The sequence below is a fragment of the Xenopus tropicalis genome, chromosome 7 (assembly GCF_000004195.4).
Source record: "Xenopus tropicalis strain Nigerian chromosome 7, UCB_Xtro_10.0, whole genome shotgun sequence".
NCBI classification, from domain to species: Eukaryota; Metazoa; Chordata; class Amphibia; order Anura; family Pipidae; genus Xenopus; species Xenopus tropicalis.
This window is the reverse complement of record NC_030683.2, coordinates 5,117,874-5,142,976: the sequence shown is the minus strand read 5'-3', so window position 1 is coordinate 5,142,976 and position 25,103 is coordinate 5,117,874. Positions and strand designations below refer to the sequence as shown.

Sequence of the window (25,103 nt, the reverse complement as noted above, 5' to 3'; positions counted from 1 at the left end):
CATTGGGGTAACAGTCACCCTGCTATAGTTCCAGGTGTACCCAGGGCACAAATAAGCACTCACCCCAAATCCCCCCCTAACTGGCCTTCAGGCTGGGCCCCCTTAGCCCATAACAAGGTTACAGATATATAGAAACATTGGGGTAACAGTCACCCCGCTATAGTTCCAGGGGTACCCAGGGCACAAATAAGCATTCACCCCAAATCCCCCCCTAACTGGCCTTCAGGCTGGGCCCCCTTAGCCCATAACAAGGTTACAGATATATAGAAACATTGGGGTAACAGTCACCCCGCTATAGTTCCAGGGGTACCCAGGGCACAAATAAGCACTCACCCCAAATCCCCCCTAACTGGCCTTCAGGCTGGGCCCCCTTAGCCCATAACAAGGTTACAGATATATAGAAACATTGGGGTAACAGTCACCCCGCTATAGTTCCAGGGGTACCCAGGGCACAAATAAGCACTCACCCCAAATTCCCCCCCTAACTGGCCTTCAGGCTGGGCCCCCTTAGCCCATAACAAGGTTACAGATATATAGAAACATTGGGGTAACAGTCAACCCGCTATAGTTCCAGGGGCACCCAGGGCACAAATAAGCACTCACCCCAAATCCCCCCCTAACTGGCCTTCAGGCTGGGCCCCCTTAGCCCATAACAAGGTTACAGATATATAGAAACATTGGGGTAACAGTCACCCTGCTATAGTTCCAGGGGCACCCAGGGCACAAATAAGCACTCACCCCAAATCCCCCCCTAACTGGCCTTCAGGCTGGGCCCCCTTAGCCCATAACAAGGTTACAGATATATAGAAACATTGGGGTAACAGTCACCCTGCTATAGTTCCAGGGGTACCCAGGGCACAAATAAGCACTCACCCCAAATCCCCCCCTAACTGGCCTTCAGGCTGGGCCCCCTTAGCCCATAACAAGGTTACAGATATATAGAAACATTGGGGTAACAGTCACCCCGCTATAGTTCCAGGGGTACCCAGGGCACAAATAAGCACTCACCCCAAATCCCCCCCTAACTGGCCTTCAGGCTGGGCCCCCTTAGCCCATAACAAGGTTACAGATATATAGAAACATTGGGGTAACAGTCACCCCGCTATAGTTCCAGGGGTACCCAGGGCACAAATAAGCACTCACCCCATATCTCCCCCTAACTGTGACCCCCCGTTCAGCAATACATAGTTTAGTGCCAGCGCATCACCCCGGTGCCCCATCTTATTAGAACCATAATGAGTTTTCACACTATTGCTACATTCAGCCACAGGGCTAATCTCTCACCATTAATGTTATTGACCAAAGACAACATGGCAGCTCTCCAGAAGTTGCTTTAGTAAAACAATGGAAAGGCAAAAGTTTTAACCCTTCCAGAATGACAAATATCTATCATTGCTGCCTAAGAACTTGGGCCCCTATTGAGGGTCTCTGCATAGAGAGCAAAAGCCTCAGGTTCCACCCGCCTAGAGGTACCACTTGGTTCTACAGAACCCCCTAGCCCATAGGTTACTATCACTAATATAAAGGCAGACATAGTAACTGTATATCAGTGGCAGACCACAGTACGACCCCACCAATACGGCTAAGAACCTGACTCCACAAAAAACAACCTCATATTAAAGTCCTACACTGAGAGGTGTTACCAGGGAACCTAGGCTTAGGAGCCAATCAGGAAGCCTGATACAAAGAATCAACCAGGAACCCAGATATTAGAAATCCAACTAAGAAATGTGAAGTTGGAACCTAAATATGAAACCTGAGACCAGGAGACCCCCATGAAACTAAAATCTGGAGCTGACCAGGAAACTGAGATCAGAACCCCCAGGAAACACATTAGGAACCCCCAGGAAACACATCAGGAACACCCCAGGAAATACATTAGGAACCCCCAGGAAATACATTAGGAACCCCCAGGATACTGAGAAAGAAAATGTGAAAGAAATACCCTAGGGAACCACAGAATGGGAGCCCATCAGTAAACATAGGGGTCACACTTAGTCAAGACTAATTCACCATATAATGTTTTCTGTACAAGAAACCCACTGGAAAACTGAGATTAGGAACCCATCAGGATACTGAGATCAGGAGCCCACCACAAAAATGAGATTAGGGGCCCACCAGGAAAATGAGATCAGGAACCTAAGAGAAAACAGATGAAGACCCCATCAGATTACTGTGATCAAAAGCCCACAGGAAACAGATTATGAGCCCCCCAGGAACTGAGATCAGGAAGCTACTAGTAAAATGAGATCAAGAGATCAAGTTCCCATTGGGAACTGAAATCAGGAACCCACCAGGAAAATTAGGTCAGGAACTCACAAGGAAAATGAGATTAGGGACCGACCAGGAAACTAAAATCAGGTACCTGACAGAAAACAGATCAAGCTACCATGATCAGAAGCCCACCATGAAACAGACGAGCCCACCAGGAACTGAGATCAGGAACTTATCAGGAAAATTAGATCAGGAGCCCACCAGGAAAATTAGATCCAGGATCCACCAGGAAAAACATCAGGTACCCACCATGAAAATAAGATTAGGGGCCCACTAGAAAGCTGAGATCAGGAACCAACCAGGAAAAGAGATTAAGGATCCACCAGGAAGCTAAGATCAGGTACCTGACAGAAAACAGATCAAGAGCCCATCAAGTTACCATGATCAGAAGCCCACCAAGAAACAGATTAGAAACCCATTGGAAACTGAGATCAGGAAACCAACAGGAAAATGAGATCAGGAACCAACCAGGAAAATTAGATCAGGAACTCACAAGGAAAATGAGATCAGGGACCCACCAGGAAACTACGATCAGGTACCTGACAGAAAACAGATCAAGAGCCCACCAAGTTACCATGAGCAGAAGCCCACCAAGAAACAGATTATGAGCCCACTGGGAACTGTGATTAGGAACCCACTAGGAAAATGAGATGAGGAACCCACCAGGAAAATTAGATCAGGAACTCACAAGGAAAATGAGATTAGGGACCCACCAGGAAACTACGATCAGGTTCCCTGACAGGAAACAGATCAAGAGCCCACCAGGTAACCATGATCAGAAGCCCACCAGGAAACAGATTATGAGCCCATTGGGAACTGAGATTAGGAACCCACTAGGAAAATGAGATGAGGAACCCACCAGGAAAATTAGGTCAGGAACTCACAAGGAAAATGAGATTAGGGATCCACCAGGAAACTACGATCAGGTTCCCTGACAGGAAACAGATCAAGAGCCCACCAGGTTACCATGATCAGAAGCCCACCAGGAAACAGATTATGAGCCCATTGGGAACTGAGATTAGGAACCCACTAGGAAAATGAGATGAGGAACCCACCAGGAAAATTAGATCAGGAACCCACCAGGAAAATTAGATCAGGAACCCACCAGGAAAATTAGATCAGGAACCCACCAGGAAAATTAGATCAGGAACCCATCAGGGAAATGAGATCAGGAACCCTCCAAGATAATAAGATTAGAGCCCAGCAGGACACCCTAAAAAACTGTGTTAGGAGTCATTGTAGGAAACCAAGGGGCCACACGAGAAAAGCCAAGACTGGGGGCTAATTCACCGACTTATTACTTCTCACCACTTACCTGCTTCATTCTGTTCTTCACAATGTAATGAATTTGCTCTAAATACAGTTATAGTGAATTACACAATTAAATGACACATAATGGATAGAGATGAGCATCTCTGTGGCACAGTAGGGGTTAATGTCATTATCTGAATCCTAGTGTGAGATACCAGTGGCCCTAATGTATTGGTGAGGGTGGGGCTAAATAACTTTAACCTTTACAGCGCTAACCTACTGTAACAGAAAACTGCTCTGGGGCAGATAGAAGTCTGTATTACTTAAGGCTCCAGCTTTGTGAAGGGTTTGTTCATACAGAGCTCATGTTACCCTGTTTACAAAGCTAAAGAATGGGGAGTCCTAATCATTATAACATGGGGGGTGTCTGGTCAAATAGCAATACAAATATAAGGCTCCACACAGTCACTTATTCATACAACCTAATAAATTGCTCTCAAATGACTTCTATAGGTGAGAAACAATAAGTAAAGACTCTTCCCACAATTGCCCCGCCCCCGAGGATCCTGCAACACATAAATTCAGCATAAAATGGTGATGTTACTCTGTAAGTAGGAGCCACAATTCAAACATATATTGGCTGAGGCCCATTTACATTAGACGGTATCTTCCAATCATTTTTTTCTCTGAATATTCTCATATATATGATTATTTCTTTGCTGCAGAAGGTTTATATTAACCCCGTATTGGTGTTTTATTACTGAGCGCATCCTCGGGAAAGGCCTTGGGTATTAACAAAACACTCTCCCCCCGTGTTGTTGCCTCTCTGGGACTTTCACACGGAAACCATTCTGGGGTTTAACAGGTGCAGTCACTTTAGCTAAAGTGCAGGCATTGAAATGTGGATTATTCTCCCCCTCGGGGCCCGTGAAGCTTAGATATGTACAGTGTTATGGTCTTTACTTCCCCCCCCCTCACAGGGACTAATGCTTTCCCTCTGTACTGGATCCGGTCTGGGCTGTGTTAAAGTTTAATAACCTTGATTATCTGGATTAAAGAGGAAATATTATTATTTAAAATATTAACTATGTATAACTGAGATCCTATCTGATCCCCCCCCATTGTAAGCAGCAGTCCTGCCCTGCTTTATGGCTGAGATTCTAGCTATCTGTATAACAGAGCATTCTGTCACAGTGGCACAGATCCTATCTGATCCCCCCCATTGTAAGCAGCAGTCCTGCCCTGCTTTATGGCTGAGATTCTAGCTATCTGTATAACAGAGCATTCTGTCACAGTGGCACAGATCCTATCTGATCCCCCCATTGTAAGCAGCAGTCCTGCCCTGCTTTATGGCTGAGATTCTAGCTATCTGTATAACAGAGCATTCTGTCACAGTGGCACAGATCCTATCTGATCCCCCCATTTGTAAGCAGCAGTCCTGCCCTGCTTTATGGCTGAGATTCTAGCTATCTGTATAACAGAGCATTCTGTCACAGTGGCACAGATCCTATCTGATCCCCCCCATTGTAAGCAGCAGTCCTGCCCCTGCTTTATGGCTGAGATTCTAGCTATCTGTATAACAGAGCATTCTGTCACAGTGGCACAGATCCTATCTGATCCCCCCCATTGTAAGCAGCAGTCCTGCCCTGCTTTATGGCTGAGATTCTAGCTATCTGTATAACAGAGCATTCTGTCACAGTGGCACAGATCCTATCTGATCCCCCCCATTGTAAGCAGCAGTCCTGCCCTGCTTTATGGCTGAGATTCTAGCTATCTGTATAACAGAGCATTCTGTCACAGTGGCACAGATCCTATCTGATCCCCCCCATTGTAAGCAGCAGTCCTGCCCTGCTTTATGGCTGAGATTCTAGCTATCTGTATAACAGAGCATTCTGTCACAGTGGCACAGATCCTATCTGATCCCCCCATTGTAAGCAGCAGTCCTGCCCTGCTTTATGGCTGAGATTCTAGCTATCTGTATAACAGAGCATTCTGTCACAGTGGCACAGATCCTATCTGATCCCCCCATTGTAAGCAGCAGTCCTGCCCTGCTTTATGGCTGAGATTCTAGCTATCTGTATAACAGAGCATTCTGTCACAGTGGCACAGATCCTATCTGATCCCCCCATTGTAAGCAGCAGTCCTGCCCTGCTTTATGGCTGAGATTCTAGCTATCTGTATAACAGAGCATTCTGTCACAGTGGCACAGATCCTATCTGATCCCCCCCATTGTAAGCAGCAGTCCTGCCCTGCTTTATGGCTGAGATTCTAGCTATCTGTATAACAGAGCATTCTGTCACAGTGGCACAGATCCTATCTGATCCCCCCCATTGTAAGCAGCAGTCCTGCCCTGCTTTATGGCTGAGATTCTAGCTATCTGTATAACAGAGCATTCTGTCACAGTGGCACAGATCCTATCTGATCCCCCCATTGTAAGCAGCCGTCCTTCCCTGCTTTATGGCTGAGATACAAAGTGTTGCTGGCAGGTTCCCGGCCCCTTCCCGCTGGGAGGCTGTTGCTGGAGCCGCTACATTACAAAGTCGATGGAAAGTGCAGCGTTAGCCGAATTGCATTAGAGCCGCACTCTCAGTACAAATGCACGATGGTCGGGTGGTGGTTTAACCCTGAGGGACAGATCAGTTGCTTTCCTTCCTGATGAAGACAGAAGGTGATGAGCGGAGGAGGGCAGACCTTCTCTCAGAGATGGAGACCTTTACCACGACCCAGGGACCCCCACCCCAGCGGGGCAAATGCTCCTGGAAATGCCTGCAGGCCTTCTGGATCTCCTTCCCCCACGTGTGCCTGGTTTGCTCCCTGGTCCTGTACAGCATCCTGGGGGCCCTTATGTTCTGGTTCATCGAGGGATCAAGGGAAAAGGAGATTTCACAGTTTGAGGAGTTTCTAGAGAAGCTCTGGATGATCGTCCAAAACAGCTCCATCGATAACGGTAGGTCGTCTGGGTTTGTATCCTTCCCCCGGGGTAACTATGTATAGAAACGGTAGCAACAACGCGTTTCGCACTGTTACAATATACAACACCAGCCATACACCCAATAACATTATCACAGAATCGATCCCCATTGCGAGCTGGGATCTGATCCAGTTCTGCACCCAGTGCGTTGGCTTAAGGTGCTGGGAGTTAAGCCAAAGTGTCAAAATGTTTGAAATCATTTCTAGAAATGCATGGGTCCTCTGGATCAACTGGCAGTTAGGCAAGTAATATATATAGGCATTATGGTTGAACATGATGGATAGATGTCTTTTTTCAACCTAACTTACTATGTTACTATGTTACTCTGGGTTGTTTCCTTTGCCTCCCTAAGCTTTCTCATTGCAAACACTTGGGTGACCAACTGCACAGAAGGGAATATTGACACCTTACAGTCTTGTAATGAAGGTACAGGTATTAGATCCCCTAAATGATTCCCTTTTCTCTGTAATAATAAAACAGTACCTGTACTTGATCCCAACTAAGATATAATTACCCCTTATTGGGGCAGAACAGCCCTATTGGGTTTATTTCATGGTTAAATGATTCCCTTTTCTCTGTAATAATAAAACAGTACCTGTACTTGATCCCAACTAAGATATAATTACCCCTTATTGGGGCAGAACAGCCCTATTGGGTTTATTTAATGGTTAAATGATTCCCTTTTCTCTGTAATAATAAAACAGTACCTGTACTTGATCCCAACTAAGATATAATTACCCTTATTGGGGGCAGAACAGCCCTATTGGGTTTATTTAATGGTTAAATGATTCCCTTTCTCTGTAATAATAAAACAGTACCTGTACTTGATCCCAACTAAGATATAATTACCCCTTATTGGGGCAGAACAGCCCTATTGGGTTTATTTAATGGTTAAATGATTCCCTTTTCTCTGTAATAATAAAACAGTACCTGTACTTGATCCCAACTAAGATATAATTACCCCTTATTGGGGGCAGAACAGCCCTATTGGGTTATTTAATGGTTAATGATTCCCTTTTCTCTGTAATAATAAAACAGTACCTGTACTTGATCCCAACTAAGATATAATTACCCCTTATTGGGGCAGAACAGCCCTATTGGGTTTATTTAATGGTTAAATGATTCCTTTTTCTCTGTAATAATAAAACAGTACCTGTACTTGATCCCAACTAAGATATAATTACCCCTTATTGGGGGCAGAACAGTCCTATTGGGTTTAATTTCTGTTTAAATATTTTTTTTTATAGACTTAACTTAAGGTAGGAGATCTGAAATACAGAAAGATCCCTGGTCCCGAGCATTCCTTTATAATGGGTCCCATACCTGTACTTGGATTTTAGTTTATATATTGGGGGTAATAAATGGAATTTATGGCACTTTGGGGGTGCCCTGTGAGTCCATTGGGTTCTCCTCTGATATCTCTAATTCCAGCCACGGTTTCCCTTTCCTGTATCTCTCTTTGCATTTCAACCTTTATTCCTTGATTTGTCTTTTCTCTTTTTTCCTTTCCCTTTTGTCCTTCTTCTCATTTCCTTTCCTTCACCCCCTTTCTATTTCTTTCCCCCTCGTCCTTCTCTTCTTCTCCCCTATCTGTGTCTCACTCTCCTTCTCTCCATTCCCCGCTCTTATCTTCTCTGCTGATGCCCATGGAACTACTGCCCCTCCTACATGGTAGCTCCATGGGCCCCTGGCGTTAATAGATACAATGAGCCTCAGAAGAGGCTGGATGGGGGCATTGGTGACATTGGTGACACCTTACAGTCTGGTAATGAAGGTACTTGGATCTTAGTTTGATTTTAGTTTCATGAGAAGAGGCTTGATGGGGGCATTGGTGACATTGGTGACACCTTACAATCTGGTAATGAAGGTACTTGAATTTTAGTTTGTATCTTGAGGGAATAAATGGAATTTATGGCAGTTTGGGGGTGCCCTGTGAGTCCATTGGGTTCTCCTCTGATATCTCTTATTCCAGCCTGTAACCCTCTTTGCATTTCAATCTTTATTCCTTGATTTGCCATTTTTCTTTTTTCCTTCCCTTTTGTCCTTTTTCCTTCATTTCCTTTCCTCCACCCCCTTTCTATTTCTTCCCCCCTCTTCTTTCCTCTCCCCTCACCGCTCTTATCTTCTCTGCTGATGCCCATGGAACTATTGGCACTCCTACATGGTAGCTCCATGGTCCCCTGGCGTTAATAGATACAATGAGCCTCAGAAGAGGCTGAATGGGGGCATTGGTGCTCAGCAGAACTATGGGAGATATGCATGTTTGGATGCAAGCGCTTTAATGACTGTCGTTGTTACATGGCCTTTACAGTAGTAGGGAAAGGTGTGGAAAGGTGTCTCAGAAGAGGTCAGAAAGAATGAAGAATCTGTTCACCATGGAAGAGTCTGCAAAGATGTCTACTGGATTCCTAAGGACTATGCAGGTGGTGTCACTGGTACAACACCACCCAGCCTAAGACTCTCTATGTCCCTTCTGGGTTTTAGAGCTGTTCCTTTAGCCAACAACAGGTCTCTAGGCACCCTCCTCCCCTAAGCACCCTATTTAAACAGAATGACGGGTAAATGTGTGGGACTTGAAACAGGCAGTTTATATGAGGTGCTCCTCAGATCTAGGTGTAGTTTTGCCTTCATTGATTTAGTTCTACCCTCTGGCACACACACACAGAGTGAGAATGAGACAAACTCAATGAAAGAACGTTCCATATTATTGGCTCCTTGGAGTTACCGTGATCTCTCCCTTCTAGAAGGGAACTGTACTCTTTCCTACTACAGTTGAGTAGTTCTAGGAGATTGTCTTGTGGCCCATTTTGTGTAGACATGTCTGCCTTCTAAACATCACTCATTTCTCCATAGCGACTATATCAGACAATGGGTCGGCCCCTGAGATATTTAAAGAACTGGCAAGGGAAGCCATCATCACAGATCTCCAAGTGGAATGGCTGCAGAAACCCGAGGAGCAGTGGAGCTTCAAGAGCTCTTTGTTCTTCTGCTGCACGGTATTCACCACAGTAGGTAAGTGTTACATTACCCCCTCCCCAGCCATTTAGGAATGTTTTGTATTTTTCCATGTTATTTGGTAGACACCATATTTGTGGGGAAGATTATAATAAAAGTAGTATGTCATACAGTGGCGCAAAGGAGTCTTTTGGTTTAGGGTCCAAAGTTTGAGGATCTATCAGTTATTGTCTAGGTCAGGGGTTCTCAACCTTCCTAATGCTGCGACCCTTTAATACAGTTCCTCATGTTGTGGTGACCCCCAACCATAAAATTATTCCTAAGACCATCGGAAATATATGTTTTCCAAAGGTCTTAGGCGACCCCTGTGAAAGGGCCGTTCGACCCCCAAAGGGGTCCTGACCCACAGGTTGAGAACCACCGGTCTAGGTTTTCATGAGAAGAAGCTTTGTTAGATGGCCTGGTCATAGGGGTTGAAGGACATCTATTGAGGGGACGTGTAGCCTGTGAGCTAGAAGATCAAGTCCTAGAACTTTAACTATACTCAGTCAGCTAATGAATCAGTCATAGAACTTGACTTGTCCTCCATGAGGTAAACAATCAGGTCATAGAACTTGAACTTTACTGTGTTGACTAAAGAATCAGGTCTCACAACTTGAACTGCACTATGTAGACTTGGGAATGAGATTATAGAACTTGACTTGTACATCGGGGGCTACAGAATCAGGTTATAGAACAGGATCTGCCCTCTGTGGACTTGGGAATGAGGTTATAGAACTTGACTTGTACATCGGGGGCTACAGAATCAGGTTATAGAACAGGATCTGCCCTCTGTGGACTTGGGAATGAGGTTATAGAACTTGACTTTTACATCGGGGGCTACAGAATCAGGTTAAAGAACAGGATCTGCCCTCTGTGGACTTGGGAATGAGGTTATAGAACTTGACTTTTACATCGGGGGCTACAGAATCAGATTATAGAACAGGATCTGCCCTCTGTGGACTTGGGAATGAGGTTATAGAACTTGACTTTTACATCGGGGGCTACAGAATCAGGTTATAGAACAGGATCTGCACTCTGTGGACTTGGGAATGAGGTTATAGAACTTGGCTTGTACATCGGGGGCTACAGAATCAGGTTAAAGAACAGGATCTGCACTCTGTGGGCCAGAGGAGAATGTTTTTTACATGATTCCCCATCACATAGACTGTATGATTTACTACTCCACAGGCAAGTTGCAGCTTAAGATTATGGTTTGGTTCTGCGCATTGAGCTTTAAGTTGGTGAGATGGCCAAAAAAGTGGTTTTGGGCCCCCTTTAGCCACCCTCATGGTGGACCAAATTGATTAGGGCCTATAGAGACCCATCAGACGAGGACCACATCAACAAACTGAAGTGCTCCTTATCCAAGCGGTTTTCCACACCTGCCCTATCAATATCTGACAGATATTTGTCAAACAGTGACCCCTATACACGGGCCAATAAGTTGCTGAATTGGTCTGGAAGGACCAAGTCAACCGATGTATGGTCTCCTTAAGCTGCAGTCTATAGTTTGGTGAACTGGTCAGTGTGAACTTCAGTATATTAAAATGTAGAACAATCTTATTTAATATTTTATTTCTTCCTTGTCCCAGGGTACGGCCATATTTGTCCAGTCACCATGTATGGGAAGCTGGCCTGCATGGTGTATGCTACATTAGGTATCCCCCTTATGCTCTTACTTCTGGCTGATCTGGGGGATATCCTGGCCAGGCTCTTATCAAGGACCTACAAGCGTGCTGTCTTGGCCTGCAACAAGTTGTGCCACAAGCCGAAGCCAATCAAGTTGTCCTCTCTTCACAAAGAGCATTCTGGGAAATCGAGTTTGCTAAAAACCATGGACAGCAGAGTGTCAATGAAGGAACCATTAAATATTACCGAGGTGATAAAGACCCAAGCCTCTGTGAAGAGAAAATACCTACAGATGCGCAACATAGACATTTTTGAGCTGATCATCGTGAAGGAGAATCAGAAGGTTCTACCACTAAAAAGTAGCCTTCAACAAAAATCTTTCTCTTGCCCTGATCTGGATTTATGGCCCCCCAGTGACTCCGCCATGCAGAACTTTGACAAGATCGGAGAAGAACTTGACCACCTGGATGTCCCAATCGTATTAATTGTTTTGGTGATGGTGGCTTATATCATGTGCGGGGCCTGTATCCTTCCCTTGTGGGAAGACGATTGGACAACCATAGACGCCTTTTACTTCTGTTTTGTGACTCTCACCACCATCGGCTTCGGAGATATTATACCCAAACACCCGAATTATTTCTTGCTGCTTTCCGCCTACACTGTGGTGGGCATGGTGATTGTGTGCATGGCCTTCAAACTGGGACAGAACCGACTGGTGAGTTTCTACAAGCAGTGCATCTTGTGCATCAGCGGGGGGAACATTAAAAAGTACTCTAAGACAGAGGACGTCTCTGGACAATGAACATTATTTGTCTATGGAGCGGTCTATAAGACAGTCCATGTCAGCATGCATTGTATATAACACAGGCCCTGGAGGCAACCTTCGCTGGCCATGCACGGAATGGGCCTGTCACATCAGTGGATCTGTGCCAAATGTGCCAAGTGATGGGCGAACTCAAGCTCCTCTGTGTGTATAGGAGCGGGCACTCAATGAGCAGTCCTCAAGGCAAGTGTTATGAGAACATGGAACAAGTCCACCTCTGTTATTGGTACTTTAATAAATCTCTACTTGACCTTCTCCATGACTGTGGTGAGTTTATTTTGGGCTAATTAATCCAATATGGAGCTAATGCAGTTGATGGCCAATGGTTGCTCCTCCACCGTCTGGCCAAGGTCCTGGCCACCTTCAGATATGAATCAGTTGGGAGAACTGGGAAGACATTTAACCTTTTTTGGGACCATATTTACCTACAAAGGCACGTGTAATAAATCATACACTCGTGAGCAAAGGTTCTGCCAATGCATTGGCCTACTACCATTATTATCATTATTATTATTATCATTTTTTTCCGATGAATTATTCAGGGCACGCCCACAGGGGATATTACCTGTTTTGCATCGTATCAATGAGCCTGTTATGTTTCTGCTCAATTGACTCATGTTGCTCCTCTTTGGTCCTGTTACCCATAGCAACTTGGTTTGATCAATCTACTGCGCATTAAAGAATGAAAGGAAAGATCTGATTGGTTGCTCTGGTGAAATGTAGTTCTAGGAGTGGGAAGATATTGCCTCTACATAGCAATGTAAATTGCAGCAAATATGAAATCGAATAAATCTGCCCCTATGGCCAATGACAAACGAGGAGATTAGTTGCCCATGACAAATCCCCTCCATTGTGGACAACTAATCTTCTCCAAATGCAGTTTTTGGTGCAGTTTATGTGTGGAGTTGCCCTTTAATGTCCTTATTTAGAAAGGCGTTGGCTGCCAGGTTGGTCAGTCTTATTACCTTGGAAGCCTACAAGCAGAATTATTGCCTCCCTTAGAGATATCTGATTGGCCCCCTACTGATAGGGAAGGGCAGGTAGAGCAAGGGGCACTATGGGAAACTGATTATCAACAACTGATAAATGTACCTTTATACTGGATCCCAATCAGATTAGGCGCCTCTGGGAATGTTCTTCATGAGGCCAAAGAACTAGATTGCAGCTCATAGTCCCTCGGGTGTAATTCATGTTTAATCTATTTATCATCATTCAGTGATGAATGATTTATGATGAATTATTTCTTTGCACGATGATAAAAAAGGGCATTTGCTGCATTGGTGCTTCTGGGGCATTGGGGAATGGGGGTATGGGGCATAGGGGCATGGGGGCATAGGGGTATGGGGGCAAAGGGGTATGGGACATGGGGGCATAGGGGCTGGGGCATGGGGTATGGGGGCATAGGGGTATGGGGCATAGGGGCTGGGGCATGGGGGCATAGGGATATGGGGCATAGGGGTATGGGGCATAGGGGTATGGGGCATAGAGGTATGGGGGCATAGGGGTATGGGGAATAGGGTTATGGGGAATGGGAGCATAGGGGGATGGGGGCATAAGGGTATGGGGGCATAGGGGTATGGGGCATAGGGGTATTGGACATGGGGGCTGGGGAATATGGGTATGGGGGCATGGGGCTGGGGCATAGGGGCTGGGGCATAAGGGCATGGGGCATAGGGGTATGGGGGCATAGGGGCATGGGGCATAGGGGTATGGGGCATGGGGGCATAGGGGCATGGGGCATAGGGGTATGGGGCATGGGGGCATAGGGGTATAGGCTCATGGGGGCATAGGGGTATGGGGCATAGGGGTATGGGACATAGGGGTATGGGGCATAGGGGTATGGGGCATAGGGGTATGGGGCATAGGGGTATGGGGCATAGGGGTATGGGGCTGGGGCATAGGATTCACTGACACCATTGCCCATTCTGGTGGGCCATCTAGCATAAGCTCTAAGTACTTTGCCAAGGGAGGCCCCAAGCCCACATAGGCTGGCAGGGAAGAGGGTAGAGGGGGGAAATAGTTATCGGTAAAGAACAGTATTTCCCAAACTGTGGGGCCTCCCTTGGGGGCAGGTGGGAGCAGTGGTGGCTCAGCATGAAGGCCAATTAGGGCTAGATATGGAGAGAATGGTCATTTGCAGGTACAGGCTGGGAGGTGGGAAATGACAAAGACAAAATGCAAAAGCCAAAAAATGTTTTATTTGATATTTTTTTCATTTAAAAAGAACATTTAAGTGCTGATTCTGCCTCCACGTTAACAAGCATTCAGGGTCTGAAGGACTTCTTCCCTCACTGAGCCGCTGCCGCAGAATCTGTACCTGATATGGGGAAACCAATAATTAACATTAAATTCCCAGTCAGATATCTAGATAAATACTGCAAGGTGCCATCTCCCATACTGCTTGTCTCTAGAAAGCTCTATCTGTATATATATCATTGTATGCAAACTTCTACTGAGTTCCTGCCCATAATAACAAACAGTATCTCTTATAATACATGAGTGATCCCCCTCAGTGACTGCTAATATCCTTATCATTTACAGTAGGGGGTACAGTATCCCTTATAATACATGAGTGATACTCAGAGTTCCCTGTATAACTCAGCCTGCAGCCTTGTGCCTTTATATGGGGGGCACAGAACCCCTCAGTGACTGCTAATATCCTTATCATTTACAGTAGGGGGTACAGTATCCCTTATAATACATGAGTGATACTCAGAGTTCCCTGTATAACTCAGCCTGCAGCCTTGTGCCTTTATATGGGGGGCACAGAACCCCTCAGTGACTGCTAATATCCTTATCATTTACAGTAGGGGGTACATTATCCCTTATAATACATGAGTGATACTCAGAGTTCCCTGTATAACTCAGCCTGCAGCCTTGTGCCTTTATATGGGGGGCACAGAACCCCTCAGTGACTGCTAATATCCTTATCATTTACAGTAGGGGGTACATTATCCCTTATAATACATGATTGATACTCAGAGTTCCCTGTATAACTCAGCCTGCAGCCTTGTGCCTTTATATGGGGGGCACAGAACCCCTCAGTGACTGCTAATATCCTTATCATTTACAGTAGGGGGTACATTATCCCTTATAATACATGAGTGATACTCAGAGTTCCCTGTATAACTCAGCCTGCAGCCTTGTGCCTTTATATGGGGGGCACAGAACCCCTCAGTGACTGCTAATATCCTTATCATTTACAGTAGGGGGTACATTATTACTATTACCTATGATAATATTATTGGGGTGCTGATACTTACGTTCTGCCATCTTTCCCATATTGCACAGTTACAGACTGAGCTCCCACTGTTGGCAGGAGGGGGTTGATCAGGTTATTGTTCCAGACAAACTTCACCTTATCCAAGGTTCCCACATCCGACTCCACATCAATGAACGCTGAGTGGGAGCTGCCGGACTTTAGGGTCCCCCTGTAGGAAAATACAAACAACATCATTTTGATTTTGATAGGGTCTGTGCCACTGTGACAGAATGCTCTGTTATACAGATAGCTAGAATCTCAGCCATAAAGCAGGGCAGGACTGCTGCTTACAATGGGGGGATCAGATAGGATCTGTGCCACTGTGACAGAATGCTCTGTTATACAGATAGCTAGAATCTCAGCCATAAAGCAGGGCAGGACTGCTGCTTACAATGGGGGGATCAGATAGGATCTGTGCCACTGTGACAGAATGCTCTGTTATACAGATAGCTAGAATCTCAGCCATAAAGCAGGGCAGGACTGCTGCTTACAATGGGGGGGGATCAGATAGGATCTGTGCCACTGTGACAGAATGCTCTGTTATACAGATAGCTAGAATCTCAGCCATAAAGCAGGACAGGACTGCTGCTTACAATGGGGGGGGATCAGATAGGATCTGTGCCACTGTGACAGAATGCTCTGTTATACAGATAGCTAGAATCTCAGCCATAAAGCAGGGCAGGACTGCTGCTTACAATGGGGGGATCAGATAGGATCTGTGCCACTGTGACAGAATGCTCTGTTATACAGATAGCTAGAATCTCAGCCATAAAGCAGGGCAGGACTGCTGCTTACAATGGGGGGGGATCAGATAGGATCTGTGCCACTGTGACAGAATGCTCTGTTATACAGATAGCTAGAATCTCAGCCATAAAGCAGGGCAGGACTGCTGCTTACAATGGGGGGGATCAGATAGGATCTGTGCCACTGTGACAGAATGCTCTGTTATACAGATAGCTAGAATCTCAGCCATAAAGCAGGGCAGGACTGCTGCTTACAATGGGGGGGATCAGATAGGATCTGTGCCACTGTGACAGAATGCTCTGTTATACAGATAGCTAGAATCTCAGCCATAAAGCAGGGCAGGACTGCTGCTTACAATGGGGGGATCAGATAGGATCTGTGCCACTGTGACAGAATGCTCTGTTATACAGATAGCTAGAATCTCAGCCATAAAGCAGGGCAGGACTGCTGCTTACAATGGGGGGGATCAGATAGGATCTGTGCCACTGTGACAGAATGCTCTGTTATACAGATAGCTAGAATCTCAGCCATAAAGCAGGGCAGGACTGCTGCTTACAATGGGGGGGATCAGATAGGATCTGTGCCACTGTGACAGAATGCTCTGTTATACAGATAGCTAGAATCTCAGCCATAAAGCAGGGCAGGACTGCTGCTTACAATGGGGGGATCAGATAGGATCTGTGCCACTGTGACAGAATGCTCTGTTATACAGATAGCTAGAATCTCAGCCATAAAGCAGGGCAGGACTGCTGCTTACAATGACAATTCCGGGAGTAGTTATTTGATACCAATTTCTGAACAGGTAAGAAATATAGAAATGTGGGCACCTACTTGTATACCTCATACTGGCGGGTGTTCCCATTTCCCCCATACAGAGCCACATTGAAATATCCCTGTACGTCAGAAGAGCTGATGATCTGAACTGTCACCTTGTACCTCCAACCTGGATCAGCAGGAGAAGAACAAAGATCAATACATTACAATTACAATACATACACATTAAATACTCATGAGCCTGGATACTGTGTATTTAGCTGCTACACATTGGTTTAGACTCAGATTTATAAACACTGGGCAACTTTGCACCTAGGCAGTTACCCATAGCAACCAATCAGTTATTAGCTTTTTTTCAGCCAGCTGCAGGAAGAAAAATAAATGCAAACATCTGATTGGTTGCCATGGGTTACTGCCCAAGAGTAAATTTACCCCTTTATGTCTTAACAATAGGCTCCCGGCCCCCCATAAGCCAAGTTACACCCCCTGATTGATAAGCACATAATATCCCCAAATGAAACCTACGTGCAAATTCCTTTTCATCCCCAGTGTTCAAGAAATACTTCTGGCTGTTGATTATTTGTCCGGTGTAGGTATCGGCATAGTGACCCATCAATGGGCACCCCCCGCTGGGGCATGGGAACACCGCCCCCTGGGGACAGGCAGAGGAAGAGTATTATTAGTATTACAATATATTTACACTTGGAACCCCATCCTGCAGCCCCCCAACTCTGTTGATGGTATCTTGCCCTAAAGAGGTCATGGATTGGCTAAACCAGCGGTGCAACCAAGGGAGGGTTCCATTCCAATGCATTTTTCCAGTACTTTATCCATTGTTTGTATAGTCTCACCGTTTTAAAGGTGTCGTAGGTGGAGCTGGGGAAACCAACAAAGCCGTCGCGCTTGAGAATGCTGTTGGTGTAGTACTTGTAGCTCCGGAGATGGTTGCAGGCCACAAAGTCGCGAGTTCCTTAGGTTAAACAGGGATATTATGACAATACAAGGTCAGTTTTCCATATTGTACTTCAATAAATTCAAGCCTAAAAGCTCAGGGGCCCATTTATCAAAGGGTGGAGAGTTCACCATAGTTGGCCAGAGCATTATAACCATTACAGCCCAAACCATTATAACCATTACTACTTTACCCCCTCAAAAATAGGTCCCTGTATGACTCTTCCAGGACCCCAAGAGGTTGGGCATTCCACTAGGGTGTAGCATTTAAGACCTTCTGGTGGTGGCACCATTAGACTCAAAGAAACACAAAAAGATAGCAAAGACCTGACGGCATCACTGACCAATAGAAACTCTATCCCTTAGAGCAGTGTCTCTCTTGGAGGTGTTAGGGTAAGTTTAGGGGTCAATACCACTATGTTCCCATAGATGTCCCTGAAGCTCATCTTGAAGGTCAACTAGTTTGAGATGGAAACTAGTTGGAACCATGGCTCAGTGTTGGATATGCCAATGTGGCACTCTATACACTCTCAAGCGCAAGCAGATATAGGCAAACCAATACTACTGTAGGCACATACCCACAACTTGCACAAAGGCTCACATACCCACCACACATATAGTCCCAACGCAACTATACTTCTGTAACAAAAAGCCACCAAAACCCTTAAATCCTTATTCAAAAAGAAGTTACCTTGCCAAATTCCATCAAGATCTACAATCTGAGAGAGGGCGTTCTTCTTACATCCCGGCATTTCTTCTCCTCCATTGGGGAAGAAGTCAAGGTGGCCGGCCAATTGGCTCATTCCTAGTCCTGCAGTTAGAAAATGGATTCTCATCAGCTGACCTGGATCAGGAACCTACTGATACCTCATTGGATCAAAGAGAATCGAAAAAGAAGAAAGATGGGATGATGAAGAAGATGTTGAAGAGTGGAATAGAAAAGTTGGATAGAAGTACATATGAAGAAGATACAGAAGAGAGGGTTGGGGGCATCTGGTCCCAGAATGCACTCTCCTTACCTAAATTTGGAACCATTGGGGCTGCATCTGTATGTATAACGTCTACAAAGTTAGCATCGGAGGAATCCAGTCTCACTTCAGATGGGGTCCCCTGGAAGTAGGGCTCAGCCGGATCAAGACCTGGAGAAACACAACTCATGCTTGAATAGACATGGGGGTTCATGTAATAAAAGGCACTAAGTTTGCCCAGGAGCAGTAACCCATAGCAACCAATCGGCAGGTAGCATTTACTTATTGGTTGCTATGGGTTACTGCACCTGGGCAAACTTAGTGCCTATGATTACAAATGGGGGATGGAGACAAACCTAGCTAAGCTTCATCATATCGTCATAGGCAGAGTCTCAGGGTTCATACCTACCTGTGATCCTTCCAATCCCTTTCCTCCTCTTTCCAGCCTCTCCGGCAGCTTGGGCTCCAAGGCTGTGGCCAATGACATGCACCATAGCTGGAGAGTATCCATACATGTTCTGTTGGAAGAAATATCCATGTAAATATTCTGCACATAAAAGCTTTACAGATGGAACAATTGGCTCGGGATCTGGTACTAACAGGTAGGTGATGCCAATGGCACGTGTGTAGATGATCATGGGGCCCTACTGCAGGAATATATTTGTACTTCTATTTACTATTAATGAAAAATCAAATAATATTTCCGTATTTAGAGCTCAGTGGGTCTCATAAAGTAGCCAAGTCCCAGTGCAAACCTAAAGTATTATATTCCCAAATGGTCCATGTCTAGAATATGTCAACTGACAAAAAGGAGTTCCCTGCTTGAATTATATGTTCAGAGGACCACCATGTGGGGTAAATGTAACTAGAAGTGCCCCAGGGTAATATCAAAGACTGCTACAGGTTAGGGTTGGTATTGGGGGTGATGGATCAAGATAACCTGAACTCCTAATGAGATTAAATCTGTACTTAGACAAATATACTTGACCTAGGGCTCATCATACAGGGTATGTGGTCTTCAGCAGGAGAAGCTCCCAAGCCAGGCCAAAGGTTACAGGAGGTTTTCATTAAACTAATGATAGTTTCATTGGCCAAATTCTCCCCATGTGTCATGAACATTGGTCTCAAAGGACAACAACTGTCCTCCCAAGTGGGAACTTATACTCTACTCAAAAGGGTCTCCATTAGATGCTGGGTTTGGAAGATACCAAGTCAACAAGGACATTATGGAAGTGAAGGAAGAAGCTAAGAGAGAGTTGAGTCCATGAAGGAAGTGAATTAGATCCAGTGAGTAACCAAAGGGTCTCCATTAGATGCTGAGTTTGGAAGATACCAAGTCAACAAGGACATTATGGAAGTGAAGGAAGAAGCTAAGAGAGAGTTGAGTCCATGAAGGAAGTGAATTAGATCCAGTGAGTAACCAAAAGGGTCTCCATTAGATGCTGAGTTTGGAAGATACCAAGTCAACAAGGACATTATGGAAGTGAAGGAAGAAGCTAAGAGAGAGTTGAGTCCATGAAGGAAGTGAATTAGATCCAGTGAGTAACCAAAAGGGTCTCCATTAGATGCTGGGTTTGGAAGATACCAAGTCAACATGGACATTATGGAAGTGAAGGAAGAAGCTAAGAGAGAGTTGAGTCCATGAAGGAAGTCATAGAGATCATGAAGAACATGGAGGATCTCAGGTAGAATCTCTAATAGGATGGACAGATTGGGAGAAGTTCAAGGAGGAATTATTTTATCATACTATCTACTTAAGTTGAGGGGCTCGTTGGACAGGGTTCAAGATGTATTAGTGGGATGATAATAAACTGTACATATGACTAAGATATAATAATACTAATAAACTGTACATACCGTTAGGGTGTCAATGAAATAAGCCACTTCTGCGCCCACAACGCGGATATTGTTGGCCGCCTGGGTATAGAGAGTTCGGGATCCCCCCATCCAATCCACACACAAACAGTTCACGTCTTCCACTTGCAACATTGTCTGAGGGTTTTCACAAGAAAGGGAATTATTGGCCGGATTATACATTATATTATTATTATTATATATTATTATCACTTACCTTGCACATGTCCGTCAGCCAACTCTCCTCCCCTTTGTCAATGAAGCCGTGAATAATAAAGCGAGTTTTACGATTGGTTCTAAAGTACGAGGAAGAGATTGAGGAGGGGTTTATAGCGGAAATTTCCTGTAATATAAAGAATAATAAGTCACTGCCCTGTATATGGTCCTTCAGTCATTGGGTTTATGTGGCTGCTGGAAAGTGCCTCCTTCATGTTGTATCATTCAAGAAGCTCATTGCATCAATTTGCCCCTACAGGCAGGGTTTGTAGCTCCAAGAAGTAAAGAGATTGGGGGGGATAATGAAAGGACCCATCAGTTCTTGGGACATTGAGAATTTGCCAAAGTCCTTCACAACCTTTGCAATACTATGTCCTTATGTTTTACTGGGGGCAAGAGAGGGGGAGTGAGGGGCACTTACCTGGTAGCTATTGGGATTCTGCTGAGTGAATAGGAGGAAACGAGTGTTGATCTTCTCTGGAGATTGGGGTAAATGGTTTATGGGTCTCTCCACAGTTCCTGCCCAGGGAACACTGTCTGGGAAGCAGCCGATTCGGTTATAACAAACCTCCCCGCCTGGGAATCATGGGAAGAGACCTCATGAGTGCGTCACTTACATTTCCCCCAACCCCAAAGCCTGTTCCTTCCTATTTCCATCTGACCGGTTACTGTGTAACTTGCCCTCTATACAAACCCCCCGGGGTGGTGGAACATAATGGCACAGGGTATGAGGCCAATGGGGCTTTACTTTTATTTAATTCATATCAATTTCATAGTAACTACACGAGATAAGTACAAGTTTCCAATATTCTATCAACACTTTCATTCAGGAACCCACCTTTTGCAGCCCCCACTAGGAGGGCCACCAACCACAGCCCCCCGATCATCTGAAAGAAAAGAAAAATACAGCAGATTAATAGAAATGAATGTCGTTTGCCCTCTTTGGTGCTTATTGTGCCTTATAGTTTCTGCTCTTCCCTTCCTATCTGTCAGCCAGAAAGTGACAGTCAGGCCAGCCAAGTCCAATTACAGGAGATCTCCACCCAACTCTCCCATCTGAATCCCAAAGTGGAGAATTTCAGAACCAAGAGTTCTGTGTGAGAGATCCACCTACTCTGTGACTGATCCCGGGGCAGTTCTGGAGTGCACTCCTGGCGTGTGGGTACCTGCTCTGAAATACACAGGTGAGTGGGCGGGGCCTAGTGGTATCAGCTGATCAGGTTTATTAGCATTACCTTTGCCTTGGGAAATCGGAAGGATGGTGGAATTCCCGCAGGAATGGTTCCGACACTATTGTCTCGGGCAGTGAGTGACATGATAAGTTACATAATTGTTTATCCCACTTCTATTGCTTTGATTGGCTGGTTCAGTTCAGTGGGAGGGGCTCAACCCACCCAATGTACAGATAAATGTTTCCCTATATGTTTTATATAAACACAGTGAGAAATGATTTGCCCAGAACACATGACACCAGAGACCAAGGGCAACTCAAGGCCGCAGGTTTGTTATTCACATTAATATGATGCTTGTTTGTGCCTAGGAATAGCGGCACTGATACCCCCAAGGCCATGTACTGGTTTAATGTTCTCCTGACTAGTTCAGCAACATCATCCTACTTTGTGTGTATATAATATATATATATATAGATGGGTCAGCTCCTAAGATATATAAAGACCTGGAAAGGGAAGCCATCATGGCAGATGCCCCAGGGAAATGGCTGCAGAATCCTGAGGAGCAGTGGGGCTTCATGGGCTCTTTGTGTCGCCGCTCTCCTGTACTCAGTGGGTAAGTGACCAACACTAGAGTTAGAGTTCTAGAGCGGAAAATAAGAAGGGCAACATTCAGCCCCAACTTTGACTTGACTGGTACTGTGTGGGCTGGAGAACTAGGTCATAGAACTTGAACGTTGCTCTTTGGTCTACAAAATCAGGTCTGGAGTATTCTTTGGGCTTAGGGAATCCAGTTGAAGACCTTGGTCTGTTCTCTTTCAGCTACAAATCCGGGTTTATGGCCCCCCAGTGACTCCACCATGTTAAACTTTGACAAGATTGGAGAAAACCTGACCCAATCATATTTATTGTCTTAGTGATGGCGGCTCCTATCATGAGTGGGGCCTATACCCTTCCCTTGTGGGAATGGACAACCATAGATGCTTTTATCTTTATCTGATTTGTTACCCTGCCATGTGTCCTGGGGTATTTAACTAGCAGTTACCCCTAAACATTTTTTTGTTCTCATTGGGATTGTCCAAAATGAGTCATGTTTGGCTCACAAAGGAGGAGCTATAAGAAGCCAAGGTGGCTTTGTGTTTCCATAGGGAATAGTAGGCAGCAACCCAACCTTCAGCGTTCCTCAGCCAATCAGATCATGGCTTTGTGGCCCTGTATAAGTATAATTTCTCCAGGGTATTTGGTCTCACTACTTATTAACACTAAGCTCGGCCTCTGTGCTCTGCCTTCTGTTCCAGTCTCCTGCATTACAGGGCAGATATGGCACCTAAAGGTTTTTATATCCAGGTGTTGCCAACACTTTAAGTGAATTATGATAATTCTGAAGGGTCTCCAACTTGCCCTGTTTTCTCTATCATGTCCTACTGTCTCCATCTTGCCCTAATGTCACCATCTTGCCCTACTGTCTCCATCTTGCCCTACTGTCTCCATCTTGCCCTACTGTCTCCATCTTGCCCTACTGTCTCCATCTTGCCCTACTGTCACCATCTTGCCCTACTGTCTCCATCTTGCCCTACAGTCTCCATCTTGTCCTACTGTCTCCATCTTGCCCTACTGTCTCCATCTTGCCCTACTGTCTCCATCTTGCCCTACTGTCCCCATCTTGTCCTACTGTCTCCATCTTGCCCTACTGTCTCCATCTTGCCCTACTGTCTCCATCTTGCCCTACTGCCTCCATCTTGCCCTACTGTCTCCATCTTGCCCTACAGTCTCCATCTTGCCCTACAGTCTCCATCTTGCCCTACTGTCACCATCTTGCCCTACTGTCTCCATCTTGAATTACAGTCTCCATCTTGCCCTACTGTCTTCTTCTTGCCCTACTGTCTCCATCTTGAATTACAGTCTTCATCTTGCCCTACTGTCTCCATCTTGCCCTACTATAACTGTATCCTACACCACCTACAACTGCTATTTTGTAGGGTCCAACTCAGTGAGTGGCCAGGGTAGTTTATCATATTACACCATATACAGTTCTGGCTTTATATAGAGGTAATATGTTATTGTCCAATAGACACTCAGCCCCGCACCGCGCTGTATTGATGGGAAACACCCAGAATGCCATGGGATCCAGTTTAAAACCAATATCCAGCATCTCACCCACTGCCCCCAGTTCCCGGCATGTTGCACTTTGCCATTGTACCTGCTGGGCCCCACGGCGCGGCCGCCCTTATCTCAACTGATTGCATCTTGTTATCGGGAGAAAGGGATATAAAAATGTTGCAATAAATTCAGTGACAGCAGCAAACTGGTTACTTGTTGTTGTTGTTGTTGTTTCTTTATAAAGGGCAACTCTCCCAACTTTTTGCATAATTATTATTGTTATTTATATATCGCAGACATATGCCGCAGCACATTACGGAGATTATACATCATTCCCATCAGCCCCAGGCCCAATCACATTCAAAAACCCAAAGGGCAGTTTTATCGGGGTCCACTTTACCCACCTGTAGATTTTTGGGGTTTGGGGGGAAACTGCAGAGTGAAGTCGCCCCCTGTCTGTTCTGATGTAGGTCTGTCAGTCTCTCCCGGTACCTTTTCCCAAGCTAAACCTATAGGGATCGTGGCCCTCCCCACCCAGTTGATGACTGATGATGTCACTGGTACAAATGATGATGTCACTGAGCCGCACTGTAATGATGTCAGCATGCAGCCATGGGGAGTGAATTCCATCATTAAAAGGCCCATTGACACCAGTGGACCCATTAGTACCAGTAAATTTGTAAAGCCCTGTGAATCCCTCCTTTCCCTGACGCTCTCCGTAGTCCCACCCTCTGGCTAACTCCAGGAAGGGGAGGCGGCCCATGATTTCCCTTGGTGGGACAGTGATGTCACATAGGTTGGACTATGATGTCATGGGGTGGGGCTATGACATGGTAATTAGTGATTGCCTGATCACCACATCAATCTCAAAGAGTCCTGCCCAGTTTTTTAAATTGGGCAGCCGGTTTTGGCCCAGACTGTCCGGGTCAAAACTGTACATTTGACAACCTAGGGCAGGATTCTCCAAGATTGACGACTGCCACATCATAGCCTGCCCCCTCGACATCAACGGACCGCCCTGTGACATCATTTGCATTATGGGAGGAGCAAATCCTGGAGGAGAAGGAGGAGCTTCTTGGAAAGTGGATGGAATTATGGGTAGAGGTGGGGTGGGGCCAGT

General features: G+C 45.5%; 2 protein-coding genes across 2 annotated transcripts; one reads left to right on the top strand and one right to left on the bottom strand.

The window, feature by feature from the left end:
- The first annotated feature begins 5,996 nt into the window (after positions 1–5,996).
- On the top strand, positions 5,997–12,638 carry kcnk18 (potassium channel, two pore domain subfamily K, member 18). The gene is made up of 3 exons (XM_031906099.1): positions 5,997–6,472; positions 9,350–9,508; positions 11,086–12,638. The coding sequence occupies exons 1-3, from the start codon at positions 6,181–6,183 to the stop codon at positions 11,922–11,924; spliced, it is 1,290 nt and encodes a 429-aa protein (XP_031761959.1). The 5' UTR covers positions 5,997–6,180; the 3' UTR covers positions 11,925–12,638.
- A 1,483-nt stretch (positions 12,639–14,121) lies between these two features.
- Positions 14,122–21,866, bottom strand: LOC100486161 (pancreatic triacylglycerol lipase). The gene is made up of 13 exons (XM_031906098.1): positions 21,829–21,866; positions 21,553–21,601; positions 21,136–21,290; positions 20,716–20,841; positions 20,502–20,636; positions 19,054–19,162; positions 18,696–18,815; positions 18,368–18,487; positions 17,577–17,695; positions 17,251–17,377; positions 16,783–16,894; positions 15,209–15,376; positions 14,122–14,262 (listed from the first exon to the last, which is right to left on the bottom strand). Exons 2-13 carry the CDS (start codon positions 21,599–21,601, stop codon positions 14,199–14,201), a joined length of 1,404 nt encoding a protein of 467 aa, XP_031761958.1. The 5' UTR covers positions 21,829–21,866; the 3' UTR covers positions 14,122–14,198.
- Between the last annotated feature and the right edge of the window lie 3,237 nt (positions 21,867–25,103).

Excerpts from the sequence above, each read along its gene's own strand:
- kcnk18 (XM_031906099.1), top strand. The coding sequence starts at position 6,181 with ATGAAGACAGAAGGTGATGAGCGGAGGAGGGCAGACCTTCTCTCAGAG. Across the intron at positions 6,473-9,349 it reads AAACAGCTCCATCGATAACG|CGACTATATCAGACAATGGG; the intron begins GTAGGTCGTCTG and ends ATTTCTCCATAG. Across the intron at positions 9,509-11,085 it reads CACGGTATTCACCACAGTAG|GGTACGGCCATATTTGTCCA; the intron begins GTAAGTGTTACA and ends TCCTTGTCCCAG.
- LOC100486161 (XM_031906098.1), bottom strand. The coding sequence starts at position 21,601 with ATGATCGGGGGGCTGTGGTTGGTGGCCCTCCTAGTGGGGGCTGCAAAA. Across the intron at positions 18,816-19,053 it reads AGGGATTGGAAGGATCACAG|GTCTTGATCCGGCTGAGCCC; the intron begins GTAGGTATGAAC and ends GTGTTTCTCCAG. Across the intron at positions 17,696-18,367 it reads TCTTGATGGAATTTGGCAAG|GAACTCGCGACTTTGTGGCC; the intron begins GTAACTTCTTTT and ends GTTTAACCTAAG.